The sequence below is a fragment of the Kluyveromyces lactis genome (assembly GCF_000002515.2).
Source record: "Kluyveromyces lactis strain NRRL Y-1140 chromosome C complete sequence".
NCBI classification, from domain to species: domain Eukaryota; kingdom Fungi; phylum Ascomycota; class Saccharomycetes; order Saccharomycetales; family Saccharomycetaceae; genus Kluyveromyces; species Kluyveromyces lactis.
The window spans coordinates 330707-346216 of NC_006039.1; the positions used below are offsets into that span (position 1 = coordinate 330707).

Consider the following 15510-nt stretch of genomic DNA (forward strand, 5'->3'; position numbering starts at 1 on the left):
GGAAGTTTTACTGTTACTCAAATGTTTCAAGGGTCTGATTAACTGAAATTCCTAAGGGAGTCTGAGATCCACTGGCCTGAAACTGGTAATCCTCAGTTTGATGAGCAGAGTCTGAGAAGGTTCATTTGCTGCACTTTTCTCCAAAATCTCTAAGAAAGAGCTTTGAATAATAACTTTATTAACTAACAATAAAATGAACAGAATATTTGGGTATGGAAATCGGAAGACACATGAGCAGATGATGCAAGATTCATCAAAAGCTATGGGTGAAGCCCAAAGTGGGCTCTCTGGACGGATTTCTCAGCTAGATACTCAAATCTCACAGTTAAACTTCCAACTATCTACCTTACAGAAAAAGATAAGCAATACCAAATCCTCCATGGGACAAAAACCGTTGAGACAGCGAGCCTTAAAACTCTTGAACAAAAGAAAACAATTAGAAGCAATGCGGGATCAATTGGACTCACAATCTTGGTCTATGTCTCAGGTTCAAATGACCACTGATAATTTGAAAAACACCATGGTGACTGTTAACGCTTTAAAGCAGACAAACCAGGCATTAAAACAACAATATAGTAAGATCAATATTGATAAGATTCAAGATATGCAGGATGAAATGATGGATTTAATAGAACAAGGGGATGAACTACAAGATGTGCTCGCAATGCAAAATCAAGATATTGATGACATAAGTGAAAGCGAATTAGATGCAGAGTTAGAAGCTCTTGGAGAAGAAGATTACTTGGAAGAATTGAACTTGAATGATTCAGAAACTACGGGAGAATTACCATCATATTTGAATAACGCTATGCCGCAATTTGTTGATGATGAACCTTTAGAAAACCCGCCTGCGTTAGAAACAGCTAATTAACCATCATATTACGTGCGTATATATAATTCGTCAATGTATATACTCCGTTTGTCCAGGAACAATTCACTAACTCAACGGGTATAAAAGCTTTTCATACTCGTCACCGATTAATGTCTTAGAATTAACGTTCAAAATGTCATAAGTTTCGTATCAGTACATATGATGCCAATAATTAGTTCAATTTTTTGATTGCCATAAAGTAGTTTCCGATGTTAGTGCAGTCGTGTTCCACCCAACCGGTCAAAGGTAGATACATGGTTCCTTTAGTGTCTAAAATTTCATATCTTCCTTGTACATTATCTTCAAACCATTGTTTGATCTCTGATGAGTTGATGTACTTTTCAACGTGATGAGTTCCTTTTGGAACTACTTTTAATATCTGCTCTCCCATGAATATGGTGGTAAACCATGAGATTGGGTCTCTGTTTATAGTGCTTAAGAAGATAACTCCATTGGGTTTCAATTTACTCCAAGCTTGACGTAATATTTCACTTGGTTCATCAACATGCTCCAACATTTCAAACATTGTCACAATATCATAGTGGCCATGAACCTTCTCCAAAGGCAAGAACTTATAGAATATTTTATCCTTTATCGAAGGATCCTTTGCTGCATGTGCCTTAGCCACCTCAATACATTCTGGAGTCAAATCAATTGCTGTGACACTTTGAATGAATGGCAACCTGGCAAAAGACTCTGACAATATACCTCCCCCACAGCCAATGTCAAGGGCATCGAATTTTTTTTCACCCAATCCACGTTGCACTTCATTAAAAATATCCTGGTCAATTGCCTTGGTAACGTAACCTGGTAAATGATCATGATGATTGAATCCCGGGATGTACACATCATCATTCTTGATCTTTATTTGATTTCTAACCGTTCTTTGCAAAAAATCAAGCCTAGCTAAATTCATCTTATGCAAAATCCTCTGAGATCCCCAAGTATCCCACCATGTTGGTGCAAGCTGCTGAAAATGAAATATTTCATCATCTGATGTACTTGTACCTGATGATTTATCAAATGTCGGATTATGTGTTGGTTTTGGGTGTGCATCATTAGATGATGAACTGCTATTAATGAACGCTGGATTATATTTTGGTATATCTGAGTAGTACCTTCCAAGGTACGGTAAAATCCGCGTTCTGGACAGCATCTTCGATTAAGCCAATAGTTTGATGTTGGAGTAGTAACAGTGATCAGTTCTTTCAAACGGTTTGCTCCGTCATGGTGAGTATTATAATGAACGCTTGTGTTGCTTAAAGAGTCCACAATCAACATTTTCATTGTCCTAAATGCTAAAAATGAAAAATATATAAAAACACATCAACAGGAAGAACACCGCTTCGAACTGTTAGCTTCATCCAATAAGGACAATATACAGACTTTTTCACCGACCAGTGAGAGCTCACTTATATCTATAAGGTATCTTAACAATATATCACTGCAGCACTTTCATCATGAGTAGTGATTCTGAGCCAGAAGAGTTGCTTATGGCGACCCGTTCTCGAAGAGCAAATGCTGGTAATAAAATGCAAAAGCTACTTCAGCAAGAACTTGAGGATGTTCAGAAGCAGACGAGTATGCTTGGGGATGATGAAATTAATCTTTTGTTCCAAGAAGACGAAGAAGATGAAGAATTCACCTTCGAATCGAAAAAAAGGTTGGAGGACGAAGATATGTTCAGTGATTCAGGGGACGAATTATCGGAGGCCAGTGACGCAGATGAAGGAGAGAAAGAGCTTCAAAAGCAAGAGCGTCAGAAGCGTAAGCTGATACAAAAGAAGAAGAGTAGGGTACCTGTAATCAAGAGACCCAAAAAGGCACCAGTAGATAAAATTTCAAAATCTACCATAGATGAGATTAACGCTGAAAGTCTTTTGACCGAATCGCGTAGAACATCTAAAAGAAGTGCTGTAGTGGCCAATAAGTTAAAGGTATACGAGAACTTAACACAGGCAGAGAAACGTCGTAAAATTATTCAGGAAAAACTACGTAAACAAAGAGAGAAGCAAAGTCTCAAACCATTAACGCAGGAGGAACGGTTGAAAGTTGCTGAGGAAACGGAGCGGATCAATGTTTCCTCTTTGAACAAATATAAAGAACAAGAACTAAGCAAGAAGCAGACGAGGTTGGCTATGCAGTTACGGGAAAAAATGAAATTTAAGGATGGGGAACATATCATTAGATGGCTTTCCACACAATGGGAAGTTTCTCCCTTAGTGGAGCTTGAGGACAGAGCATATTGGGAACTGTATACTTCTAAAAGAGATAAAACCAAAAAGAAGTATGTTCGAAGAAGGAAAGCTCAGATTGAAGAAGACAATTTGAGAGAGGAAAATAAGGCAAATACGGCGAACGAAAATGAAAAGGAGTCATCGGTTGATGTTATTAATAAGTCAGAAACTATACCAAACGCCGAAAATGAATTAACGGCATCTTCTGAAAATTCCTCTCGGGAAGACTCATCTTGCCCTCCAATCGTTATGTCTACACCAGAACGTGAAAATGAAATACAAGAAGAAACTTCTGCGAAAGTTGACGTTGAAAACAACACTGTCACAACCGACACGCCAACTTTAGACAAATCACTGAAAGAAGCATCTTCTACAGAATCCCCCACGGCTGCGTTATCAGTAGAGACTATTGAAAGCGTGGAAAGGACCCAATTTGGATCACAAGAAGATGATTGCAAACAAATATGCACTGAATCTCCAACATTATCCTCAGCGGAATCCAGGTCAAATGATAAGATAGTTTTGAAAGAAGCAGCCGATATTTCTAATCAAAATATTGAAACTGTTAAGCATATTACCTTCGCCGAAACAGATCAAATTTCTCTTATTAACTCCGAAGATCCTCCTATTTTTGTGCAATCCTCGATGGAGGCAACAGATCTAGTTGAATCAGGCGAGCTCGGTGAAAAAGTTGAAGTAAAGGAAGATAGTGAAGAAAAAGTTGATGATGTTTTAGAAGAACTGGAACCCACATACGAAGGCCCCGTGCAAAGGGTTGGGAAAAATTTCGTCATTTTATATACCTTCCCTGACCACCCCATTGCCACCCAAAATTCTGAGGTACGGAAAATTATTCTTGGTAAAAACTGGGTACTTCCTTCAAAGGCAAGACCTGATGAACTTGAAACTTTGATGAAGATTACCAGCTCTGAAGAACAGGAACCGCTTCAATCGATTCTAATTCCAGATATGTCAATTTTGGATAAATTCCCACGTTTTGGTGAATTCAATAAGAAGACTCTAAGAACTGTAACAATCGACACAACAAAGAAGGATAAAATTGAAATTAGGACTGAAGCACCGACTGGTGTGTTTTTACCGAACGGGATTCGTAAAAACTGCCTTATTACTAATAGAGAGTGTAAATATTTTGATCCAAAGAACGGTGTACCGTATTCTGACGTTGAGGCAATTAAGACCATCCAGCTGTTACAGGAATACTATGACGACAATGGTGAACCCATTGAACCGAAATTCAAATGGTACGGTTTCGGTAGAGGAGGTATTTATCTTGATGTCCACCAAAAGCCAGCTAGTGGTGTACCAGAAGGATTTGTTTAATAAAGACTTATCTACGTAGTATCTTCAAGCTCTGCGAAAGGCTATGAAAGTATCTATTCATCAAACCGAATTTTGTCTGCAACTTTTTGAACTTCATAGCATTATTAACATTTGACGCATGGAACGGCCTCTTCAAATCACTATTGTAATATTTCCAAAACGCTTGATTTTGCAGTAATGATGACTGTCGGTCAGGAAATGCTGACAATGAACGATGTTGCACGTTCATTAAATATAGTAGGTTTCGAGCTCTAGTAACGGCCACATATAATGCGTTAGTTTCAATTGGGAAATTTCCATAATCTGTGCGGCCCATTAGGAAAACTATCGGAAATTCTAGTCCCTTTGCACAGTGAATCGTGGATACGTTAACGCTGCCTAAAGTATTCTGTTCCTGTGTAATACTTTTCTGATTGTTATGGTATATAATGCTTTGATCGTGAAAAGTTTCTAAAAACCAAGTCGCGGTAGGAAGATCTTGCGGTTTAGATAATAGCGACAATTTTATAGCAGAATAGAATTCTTTCAAGTTTACTTGGAAACTTCCTGATTCAGAGTTACTGTCACACATGAATAACGGTAGATCTAACTTTGAAATCACAGATGAGCAGTTATCTATTAAGATGTGCGGCTGTTCAACTTCCAAAATAGGAGGATCGTTGATTAATGTTGATACTGCTAGCAAGTAGTTTTCGAGTTTTTTTGTAACTGCCGGAGTAAACCCCCACTTTGAAACAGGTGTATTTGTTAGAAAATGCCAGATTGATGCACCTGTGGCTGTGGCATTTTCATGTAATTTCTGAAGGGTGTTACTACCAAATCCTTTTAAAGCTGCTAAAGTAACAATAACACTGAAATTACTTTTAGTTTTCATGGTGAAAGACGCGTCTTTAGGCAGTGTAGCTTCTTCTATGACCGAAACAGCGACTTGAAGTAAATCAATCATGAATCTTATCCGCTGATCTGACATCCAATCTGGCTGCGTTGTTAATTTTGAAACGGGAATTCCGAATGTTGAAAGGTGGTCAGCAATCGCCTTTGAATGAGAATTGGTCCTTGCTAAAATGCCAATGTCAGATAGTTTTGCAGAAGAACAAACTAGCTGACATATTTCACTCACAATGAAGTCCAATTCATCTATTAATTCTTCGCAATTGTATTTGATGGGGTAAACTCCGGAAGGATGTTTTTCTACTATATTTTCTCTTTTAATCTGAACAGGAACGGTTTGGTTTATAACAGCATTGGCTGCAGCAGTTATTTCTGGTGTACTACGGAAATTGTCATGGATGTACTTAGTGAATTTTTTATCATCAGGTCTTAACCTGTCCAATTCAGACATGACTTCTTTGTTACTTCCCAAAAACTCATAAATGCTTTGATTGATATCTCCAAATATTAAAAAGTGTTTTTGACCAAGTAATGTCTTTAATAGTTTAAATATACCTGGATATAAGTCTTGGAATTCGTCAATAATTAAAACTTTGGCTTCATTTAGTACAAATTTGGTGAATGCAGTATCCTCTTCTGAATTCGGCTCTTTTAAGAATTCCACAGCCATTTTGATTAAATCATCGTTAGTCAAAACATTTGAATGCTTCATTAACTTTGTTACTTTTTCAATGGTCTCATCAATATTATCTGTGTCAATTTGGTATTCATTTATAAGTTTCTGAAGCTTCTTCGTAATGATCCGGTCATTAGCAGTATTAACATTTCTCTTATTCCAAAAATCTTTTGGAATGAGCTTGACTAGACCTCTCCAACCGTTTTCCTCGATTATGTTCACAATACCCATATTTTCAGTAACTATCCTGTTCGAGAGGCCATGGATCGTGTAAATACCAATTTGGGAAACAATGTCATCAACTTCATGGTCAGTGTACGGTTTATCGCTTAATTCCTGAAAGACGCCTAGAAGATTATCTGTAATATTATCAACTGCTTTATTAGTCAAAGATAGAATAATAATTTCACGGGGTTTCACCTGCCCCGTTTGGATCAACTCTCGAACTTTGCATAGCAATGTATATGTCTTACCTGAACCGGGTCCTGCAATAACTTTCAGAGTGCTAGCAGGTATATAAGGGAATTGGATAATTTCATTCTGCGAATCAGTTGGCCTTTTCATCATACGATTGACCACAGACTACACTCTATGTTGAGTGGATCAGCCCAATGGATTTCCTCGTCACTCGACGTTCATATAGCTATTCTGTTTCGGTCATCTCAAATTAGCATATATATGGAACCGAAAATAAAGTAGAAACTGTTTATGTTTATTGACGTTTTTAAAATAAACGAGAAACGGCACAACTAAATAAATCGAAGATTGAATGTGTTATTCGTAACGAGATACTGTAATGGTTGTTCGTATACATATATATATATATATTTACTTACTATATGCTTCTAGTAGCTGTGAAAGATGAGTTTTCGTTTGTGAGAGGATGAGTGGTTCCTTTTCAGAATCTGTTCTGAGGAACGATTGTTGAAGGGCGTTGTAGATATACATATAATTTGTGGTTAGGAAATTATCAGCGTTTTTAGTCTTTTTGCTGCATTTTGTCATTATTGTTTCGAAATCATCACGAATTCTATTTATCGAGTGGAACAACGGTTCTGCCCTTTCATCTAAAAGTTCCTTGTGGGTTAACGATAGTTTCAATAAACTGAGAAGAAATTTGGAAAACTGTACCGTGAGTTCGTGAGGCGTTACTAACGGGTCTGAAGCGGTTCCAGCACCTCTAACACGGGCAACGTTGGTTGTTATTGAAACAGATCTTAATTGTTCACACTGGAAATCCACAAGTTTCTGAAATTTTGGCCATAGAAGAATCAACTGACCATCAAGATAATCATCAATGCACGGGATTTGACGATGTTGCGCTTCGAATTGTAGTCTATGTGCAACTCTAATGCTGATTAAGACACCAAATATATCGAATGATGTATCAATTAATTGATGCGTGAAGTCCATAGCATTATCAAAAGTTGGCTGGAAGATATCCAGAAGAATGGTTCGTATTAGATCACCTTTATCAGTTGGTAATCTGAAGAATTCATTCAAAAACATAAATTCTGCAGTGCAATTATCTAATAATGCCAAGTTTAAATTTTTAAATCCAACTTCGATGTAATTGGCAATTGGATTATTCTCTGCAATTTGCGATACCATAACTGTCCTATCTTCTTGCGTGATAAGATCCAACCGTTTTGATATTTGGAAATAGTCGTTAATGCTGTCATCAGTGACATTAAAGTGGGAAGCAGTTTGTGCGCCAAAGAGCGTTCTTCCACTGGCATAAAGATAATTAGAATAAGATCCTGAAACCGATGTATTTGAAAGACCTTGTCCTAATGCGTATTGAGAATCTATCTGGACGTACTGTAAAATTGTCAAAGATCTAATATATCTTGCAAAATATGTCTTATAATACCATTTCATCGTATTAATATATGCTTCTCGTAATTCTGTAGCTATGTCCGACTTGGTATTGTAGATCATTTGATAGATTTCTCTGACCTGAAGTAGTTCCTCTTGAATTCTTTGCGCTGGCACAGGATGTCCGTCCCTCAGTCTCTTAATTCTTATCACAATATATTTTTTAGCTCTTTCTGCAGAAACTGCCTTTAGTATTTGTAAGATTTCATTCAACTGTTCGAAATCATTTGGTCTCTCTGATTTATTTTCTTCTTGATACTTCAGGAATATCTCTTGTTTATCGTTCAAATAATCAATACAATCAATCCATTTTTGATCAATCTTGCCTCTTAACACTTGATATATTATTTCAGGAGAGATTATCAAATCATTAACGATGGGACTTATGTCTTTCAACTTCGAAGAGTTACTCTTCAGTAACGATGAAAACTCAGAAAATTTACCCTTAACGAAATCGAGATCTTTAGTCAAATCGTTCAACTTGTTGTTAAATTCGGCAAAGTAATTTTTCAAACTCGGTATAAGTGTCTCAGTAGAGGTACGTATTGATTGGTTCTTTTCCATGAGATCATCAAATTCCTTGAGGAATTCAGTATGTAATTGATATTCTTTTTTTAGGGTCGAGTCAACGTAGGCTCGGTAAGTATCAATGTTATCATCTTTACCTGATGGAGAATCCTCTGGCAGTTGAAGTTCAGTTGCATCTAATTCTAACAGATCGCTTAAAACATCCATTATAATTTCAATATATGGTTTTCTGTCACGAACAGAGTGTAATACAATTTGAAGTATCTTTCTTTTCCAACTGTATTCTTTGCGGTGTAGTCGATGTTCTTTTTGATATATTTCAGGCTTTTCGTATTTTTTCTGAAAGTTGTAATACACACACACATCAGGAAAACGAAATGCTGACGGTGAGCGAACGGGGGAGTAGTTTAATTATATGCTTTCTATAGGTCCCCAAGCTTGAAAACTTTGGGTCATTTAAATATTTACAATCATTATGATTACTTTTTGGATGTTAATTATGTGGTAATAGTCTATTTACGATTTAAGCTTTTGAATTTTAGCTAACATACCTGATAGTTGAAGATGAGTCCCGACACCTTCAAGAATTCTCATATGTGTAAAGCCGATTTCCTTGATCATCTCCAATCTAACCGTTTCCTTAACTTCATCGAGATTTTTCATTACTCTGAAACAAGTTATCACTATATCTACCGCAGAGTAGCCTTTAACCCAAAGTTCTTTTAAATATTGCAGCGATTCATCGAGAGATCCAGATAATAGCATTCTCTTGACTATTAGTGGATGCGGGGAATCAACAATTTGGAAAACGTTCTCCCCATTTACTAAACCGAAACCAGCAACTGTACTTTGTAAATTGTTTATTGCCTGTCTCATGTCACCTTCGGCAGTGAAGATAATAGCTTCGAGACCATCATTCGTGTATTGAACATCTTCCAGCTTTATAATTTCCAATAATCTTTTGAGAACCTGTTCATCAGTTAGTTTCGAGTAACGTAGTATTGCACAACGAGATTGTAAAGGTTCAATTATCTTATTAGATTGGTTACATGCAAAAGCAAATCTCGTCGTATTAGAGTATAACTCCATTGTTCTTCTCAAAGCCTGCTGAGCACCACTGGTCATTGAATCTGCCTCATCCAAAATGATAATCTTATGCTTACCTGCTGGTAGCGTGCACTTCTTTTGGGCAAAATGCTTTATCTGATTTCTGACGACTTCGATACCTCTGTCATCAGACGCATTCAACTCCAATACAGCCTGTGAATACGCATCACCTAATAGCTCATGTGCCAAACAGTGTATCGAAGTTGTTTTACCAATACCTGGTAGGCCACTGATAATCATGTGAGGCATATTACCATCAGCAGCGATGGTTTGTAGCCGTTGCACCGTATCCTCATTCCCTACAATATCTTTCAATAAATGCGGTCTGTATTTTTCAACCCATGGTAATTCCAACTTGGTAGCGTAGGACATCTTTCAAAATCAATCTTCTAAGAACTGATCTGAACCCCCTGTTATAGTTATTAATCGGTCAATTGATAGTGACCCAGAGTTATGTATTTTCTTTTCAACCTCGACAGAACCATTATTTTCATTTGGCTCTGTGAATTAAATGCTCTCTACATTTCAAAGTTTCAAAGATTTAGATATAAATACATGTTGATAAACCAAAAAAAAAACAAGAAGAGAAGAAGTACAATCAGGCGCTTGGACATACTTACTAGTATCAATTTTGGCACGTTAATATGGTGTCACGCTCTCGGGATTGATATAATTCGAATCGTTGTGTTAATCGCGAAACAGGAAGCGATTATCCAGTGACATAAAACCCACGTGACTTTCAAACTTTATCAACATGAAAAATGCAGAAGAAGAAACGAATGTTTAGAGAAAGCTTTCAAAGATTCCAACGATATGGAAGCTCATCGCAGATGGTCCTTCGAGAATAAAGAATTGAAGACAAGCTCAAATGTCTGATACCAGTGAAAATTCAAATGCTGAGATTCCAGCTGATACCTCAGATGTCAAAGATAAACCTAAGCCGATAGTTAGGGCACCACAATTTCCACCTCCTCCGGAAGGCATATCAAAATCACAATGGAAGAAGATCTGCAGGAAGAAGCGTTTTGAAGAGACGAGGGCAGAATATGCACAAATCCGCAAAGAGAAGAGAAATCGTGCCAAATTGGCACGTAGGGAAAAGCTCAAGGAATATACTGATAGAGGCGAAGAAATCCCTGAAGAATTAAAGCGTCCACCAAAAGTTAATTTGAATCAAAGTGATTCCGGCATATCTATTATTCTTGACTGTTCCTTCGATGATTTAATGAACGATCGCGAAATTGTAAGTTTATCTACACAAGTCACTAGAGCTTATTCTAGCAACAAAAGAGAGAATAATTACGCCAAGATTAAAGTGACATCTTTCGATAAGAGATTAAAACAACGATTCGATAACGATTTGAGCAACTCTAACTACACCAAGTGGAAAAATTTCGAATTTACTGCAGATCCAACCTTGCCCACTGAGAATGCCGTCTATCTGACTGCTGATACAGAAGAAAAACTGGATACTTTAGAACCAGGGACCACTTATATCGTAGGTGGTATAGTAGATAAAAACAGACATAAGAACCTATGCTACAACAAGGCAAAGGAACTTAACATCCCAACCAAGAGGCTTCCTATCGGAGAATTTATCAATCTTGCTGGAAGGAAAGTGTTGACTACCAGCCATATGGTCCAACTAATGTTGAGATACTTCGACAACAAGGACTGGAAGGAAGCATTCGAAAGCGTGCTTCCACCTAGGAAACTCGAAGTCGACTCTACAAAAGAAGACTCTGAAACTGCTTCTGCTGAATAGAGCCAGCCCTTTATTATATAATTGTACGTTAATTACACCTTGCATATGGGCATCTGACAAGTAGACTACATAGCTATAAAACCAGTCTTCGGTTTTTAACCACACTCATACCCTACCAATGACTGCAAACGGCAACAAACATATCCATTTGCAGATCTAGAATTCCCCAAGGGCTTCATTTTTTCTTTGAGGACAGTACAAAACATCACGCACGACGCATGACTAACTTCTATTTGACTGGACTATCTTTCCTTCCAATGGAATTTTCATTTTTTTTTCCGGACGTACCCTCATCTCAATAGAAAAGAAAGGTTTTCAAGCAAAGAATGGTCTTCTGTTCTCAGGAAACTTTGCGAGTTGCGTCATGCACTGAGTAACGAATTCATTTTACAAGCGAGTATTGAGAGTTCAAGTTACTGCTGATATATAAACTCTCTTTACTGGTAACATCTTTAGAGAAAAAAATAGTAAAATATATTGTTTCTCATTTCATTTGATTAGTTTTAGTATATGATCAAAGGAAGTAGAAGAGAAGAAATTTACTAAAAGTTCTAGTTGAAACGAGTTCTGGTTGTCATCATCTGTACCTGTTGATTGAAACTACCATTGACATCCAAAAAAATCCTAACAAACAGAATGCAACTAGTTCCCATAGTATTGAACTCCCAGACTGTTTCTGGGATTACAGGTTCCATTTCTATTGCATGTTGGATCATCGTTTTCGTTCCACAGATTTATGAAAACTTCTATAGGAAGTCGGCAGAAGGTCTTTCGCTTATGTTTGTGGTGCTATGGCTTGCTGGTGATATTTTCAACTTACTTGGCGCTATGCTTCAGCATTTACTACCCACTATGATCATTTTGGCAGCATATTATACTGCTGCTGATATAATTCTTTTGATTCAGTGCTTGTTTTACGGTCAAGATGGACCTGTTGACCCTGTACATCTATCACCAGCTAATCCAATCAACGAAAACGTCTTACAAGATGTTTTTCATGAACGTCAGCCTTTGCTTACCGGACACCAACACAACGAACGTCGTGTTTATGTGGAGACTTCATCGACAACATCTGAAGCCACTGCTCCAAATGCAGATAAACCTGAAGACGGGAAATTGAGGGAGCAATTGCTCAATATCATTATTGTTTCATCCGTTATCTTGGCTGGCTTCTTTTCATGGTACATTTCCTATATCAAGAATCCTCATCAAAGCAACCCTGAATTGGACCTTCACATGAATTGGCTGGCTCAATCATTCGGATATCTTTCTGCCGTGCTATACCTAGGTTCAAGAATCCCTCAAATTCTGCTCAACTATCAGAGAAAATCATGTGAAGGGGTGTCTTTCTTATTCTTCCTTTTTGCATGCTTGGGTAACACTACTTTTATCATTTCTGTTTTGAGTATATCATTCGCCCCACGTTATTTATTAGTCAACGCTTCTTGGTTAATTGGAAGTTCGGGTACTTTAATCATGGATTTCATTATTTTCGCGCAATTCTTCGTCTACAATAAGGATACTCAACCATCAGCAGATGATCTATTGACAGTATGATCTTTTTTTTCAACATTAGAAAATGCATTCCGCTTGGTAGATGAAAGGAATGTTTACACACTGGTAATACAAATTACTGTGCTACACTCACAGCACATATATATATAGAAAAGATCAAAGGCACCTAATTGTGGAATGGTCTTTTCAAAGATGCATTTTAATCTAATCTTATTAATTCCTCATTTCTTCAAATTACGATGAAAGAATATATTATTCAGTTTCCATTCAGCAACAAATATATTAAACTTGTCTATAATGAGCTGCCACCCTGAACAGGGAGGTTCCCTAAACGTAACGTTAAAATTTGCTGCGCTATAATTGAAATTCCAATTTCTCACCTTATAACTTATTGTGTCAGATGACAGCGTCAGTTTACAAAAAACAATTTATTAGATATCTCGATGGAGGAAAAAACTAACGGATTGGATATATAATGAAACAATCTGACGTGTGTTCTGGTTGCCACCAAAGACTCTTGTTGCTAATTTGGTCTTTGTCTACGGTTCTGCTTTTGAACCAGTAGTCCTCAGGCATTCATTCATCATGATGGAAGGTTCACACACTGTCCGTATGAATAGACCACCTGAACTATCTGAATACTCCATAAAGGAAGATAATTCTACTTCGTCTTCCGATAATGATTATGAGAACCAGACAGCTGATAAGCCCGTTTCTCATGGTATTCACGGGTTCAGCAACATTTTGGGGTTTAGCAGATCTAAAAGTTCGTCTTCAATGAATGAACATAGAGGTTGGAATATATTTCGAAGAGAACGAACTCCAACTCCTGCAAATAAACTGGCTTTAGATGATAAAGAAGATCGAGCTTATGATCCAAAGGAAGTGAGCTGGTGGAGCAAATCCATCCATAGATCTAGACCAAACACTGAACCTACCAATAATGTCAATCTTTTTGACGAAGCTATTTCGCCGGAGGAAAAACTTCTTCTTTCAGCTAATGATAGGTTAGAAGCGATGTTACAAGATTCCTTTGAAAATGTTGTTGATAATAGTGCCAGCCCCACCAAAAAAGATGATCCTATTGAAACGAGTGACTCGGATACTACTGACATGGATTCTTTGCGTGAAGCTTCAAGAATCATAAAATCAAAAGTTCAAACGATTGACAATGATAGCCCAGAAACGCCTCCAAATGAACCAGCCATGAAAGTACATTTCAAACCTTCAAATCATGAAATTTCTATTTATGATTATGTGTATGAATCTCCAAATGCAAAAAACTCCAAGAACATAGATTTAATGATGGTGGATACAAATTCTGTGACGTTTGGTAAGTTTCAACGAATTGCTTCATGTTTGAAAACGGGCTGTGATCCTTTGAGATCAGATCAATCAATTGTAGCTCTATGCGATTATATTTTAACCCTTTCAAAAGAATGCAATGCAAAGCTTTGTACTCTCGAAAGCACTAAGGAACAGGAAGATGAAGATATAAAGTTCAAACTTGCGCAAACCGAAGATCTAAAAGCTCGATTAGAAGATATCACAAATAAATACGTTAAAAATACTAAAGAAATCGATAATGTGAAGGCAGAGAATAACAATCTTAAACTGAAATTGAAGGAAGTTATCGAATTCAACAATATTTGCAAACAGTTCTTTGTTGAATATAAGGGCCAAATTGCGTTGTTGAGTGAACAAATCAATAACGAGGTTACTAAAAACGAAACTTTAAAAGAGAAACAGGAAAGAATTTCCAAGAACTATGAATCTGAAAAATCACGGAATATGGAACTTTCAGAAAGTTTGGCTGTCTCTCAAGGTGTTTTACAGGATATGGAGAAAAAATATTTAGAAAACATCAATAAGACGACTGGTCCCGAGATTGTACAGGACTTATCATGCTCACATGCTGAGAATTTGGACCTCAAAACTAAAATTGAAAAAATTACCAAAGGAAATAGCAGGTTAGTGAAAGATTGCCAAAGGGAGCGTAAGAAGGTATTGGATTTGCGTAAGCAGAAGGGACTAACAAGTAAATACGTTGATGGGATTCTAGCTTTTCAAAATTACTGCATTCAGTTTTTAACTCAATACATCATGTCTTTCAAATCCGCTATTGATTTAGCTGATCTCCTGCATGTCGAACAGCAATTATTCCAAGTTTCAAGTTTTAACCCTCTCTCTTACAGAAACCTTGAATATCATTCCGAAAGGGACCTTTTGGCGCATTTGCAATCTTTCGAATCGGATTCGAACGAGTTGTTCCAAAATCTCAGCAATAACATCCTTGTACAAACATTCAAGAAGTATACGATAGAACAAAACGCCAACAAATTCCTCACTTCTCAGCTTCAAGTATTGCGAAAAGAATCTGCAGATAAAGATCGGTATATCGAAGCAATCTTACAAGAAACAAATAGTTTGAAACTGAAATTAAGGGAAAAATGAGCTTGGTATCTGGTTTAAAATTTATATAATAGATAGAGAATGGTTAATATTGTTGGAAATCTCATGATATTCATCAAATGCATTTACTTACTTAATGTTTAATATACCGGAAAACTCTCCATGGTTTTGTTCCAATGAATATCTTTCTTGAAGTCCTCTGTTGAAAGCTTTGAATAGAAAAACAAATCAGAAATAAGCATGGGCACATGTGTGCATCAACAAGCGCAACATAAATAACATAACATGG

General features: G+C 37.0%; 9 protein-coding genes across 9 annotated transcripts; 5 read left to right on the forward strand and 4 right to left on the reverse strand.

The window, feature by feature from the left end:
- Positions 1 to 193: 193 nt before the first annotated feature.
- VPS60 (Vps60p) lies at positions 194 to 871 on the forward strand (the record flags this gene model as incomplete). The annotated part of the gene is made up of 1 exon (XM_452357.1): positions 194 to 871. The coding sequence occupies one exon, from the start codon at positions 194 to 196 to the stop codon at positions 869 to 871; it is 678 nt and encodes a 225-aa protein (XP_452357.1).
- A 172-nt stretch (positions 872 to 1043) lies between these two features.
- COQ3 (hexaprenyldihydroxybenzoate methyltransferase) lies at positions 1044 to 2027 on the reverse strand (the record flags this gene model as incomplete). The annotated part of the gene is made up of 1 exon (XM_452358.1): positions 1044 to 2027. One exon carries the CDS (start codon positions 2025 to 2027, stop codon positions 1044 to 1046), a length of 984 nt encoding a protein of 327 aa, XP_452358.1.
- A 304-nt stretch (positions 2028 to 2331) lies between these two features.
- VPS72 (Vps72p) lies at positions 2332 to 4449 on the forward strand (the record flags this gene model as incomplete). Its single annotated transcript, XM_452359.1, has 1 exon — positions 2332 to 4449. The coding sequence occupies one exon, from the start codon at positions 2332 to 2334 to the stop codon at positions 4447 to 4449; it is 2118 nt and encodes a 705-aa protein (XP_452359.1).
- Positions 4450 to 4456: 7 nt separating this feature from the next.
- HMI1 (ATP-dependent 3'-5' DNA helicase) lies at positions 4457 to 6583 on the reverse strand (the record flags this gene model as incomplete). The annotated part of the gene is made up of 1 exon (XM_452360.1): positions 4457 to 6583. The coding sequence occupies one exon, from the start codon at positions 6581 to 6583 to the stop codon at positions 4457 to 4459; it is 2127 nt and encodes a 708-aa protein (XP_452360.1).
- Positions 6584 to 6844: 261 nt separating this feature from the next.
- Positions 6845 to 8629, reverse strand: VPS52 (Vps52p; the record flags this gene model as incomplete). The annotated part of the gene is made up of 1 exon (XM_452361.1): positions 6845 to 8629. One exon carries the CDS (start codon positions 8627 to 8629, stop codon positions 6845 to 6847), a length of 1785 nt encoding a protein of 594 aa, XP_452361.1.
- A 309-nt stretch (positions 8630 to 8938) lies between these two features.
- Positions 8939 to 9901, reverse strand: RFC4 (replication factor C subunit 4; the record flags this gene model as incomplete). The annotated part of the gene is made up of 1 exon (XM_452362.1): positions 8939 to 9901. One exon carries the CDS (start codon positions 9899 to 9901, stop codon positions 8939 to 8941), a length of 963 nt encoding a protein of 320 aa, XP_452362.1.
- Positions 9902 to 10397: 496 nt separating this feature from the next.
- TRM10 (tRNA (guanine(9)-N(1))-methyltransferase) lies at positions 10398 to 11294 on the forward strand (the record flags this gene model as incomplete). The annotated part of the gene is made up of 1 exon (XM_452363.1): positions 10398 to 11294. One exon carries the CDS (start codon positions 10398 to 10400, stop codon positions 11292 to 11294), a length of 897 nt encoding a protein of 298 aa, XP_452363.1.
- Positions 11295 to 11930: 636 nt separating this feature from the next.
- YPQ1 (cationic amino acid transporter) lies at positions 11931 to 12851 on the forward strand (the record flags this gene model as incomplete). The annotated part of the gene is made up of 1 exon (XM_452364.1): positions 11931 to 12851. The coding sequence occupies one exon, from the start codon at positions 11931 to 11933 to the stop codon at positions 12849 to 12851; it is 921 nt and encodes a 306-aa protein (XP_452364.1).
- A 543-nt stretch (positions 12852 to 13394) lies between these two features.
- SPO21 (Spo21p) lies at positions 13395 to 15263 on the forward strand (the record flags this gene model as incomplete). Its single annotated transcript, XM_452365.1, has 1 exon — positions 13395 to 15263. One exon carries the CDS (start codon positions 13395 to 13397, stop codon positions 15261 to 15263), a length of 1869 nt encoding a protein of 622 aa, XP_452365.1.
- Between the last annotated feature and the right edge of the window lie 247 nt (positions 15264 to 15510).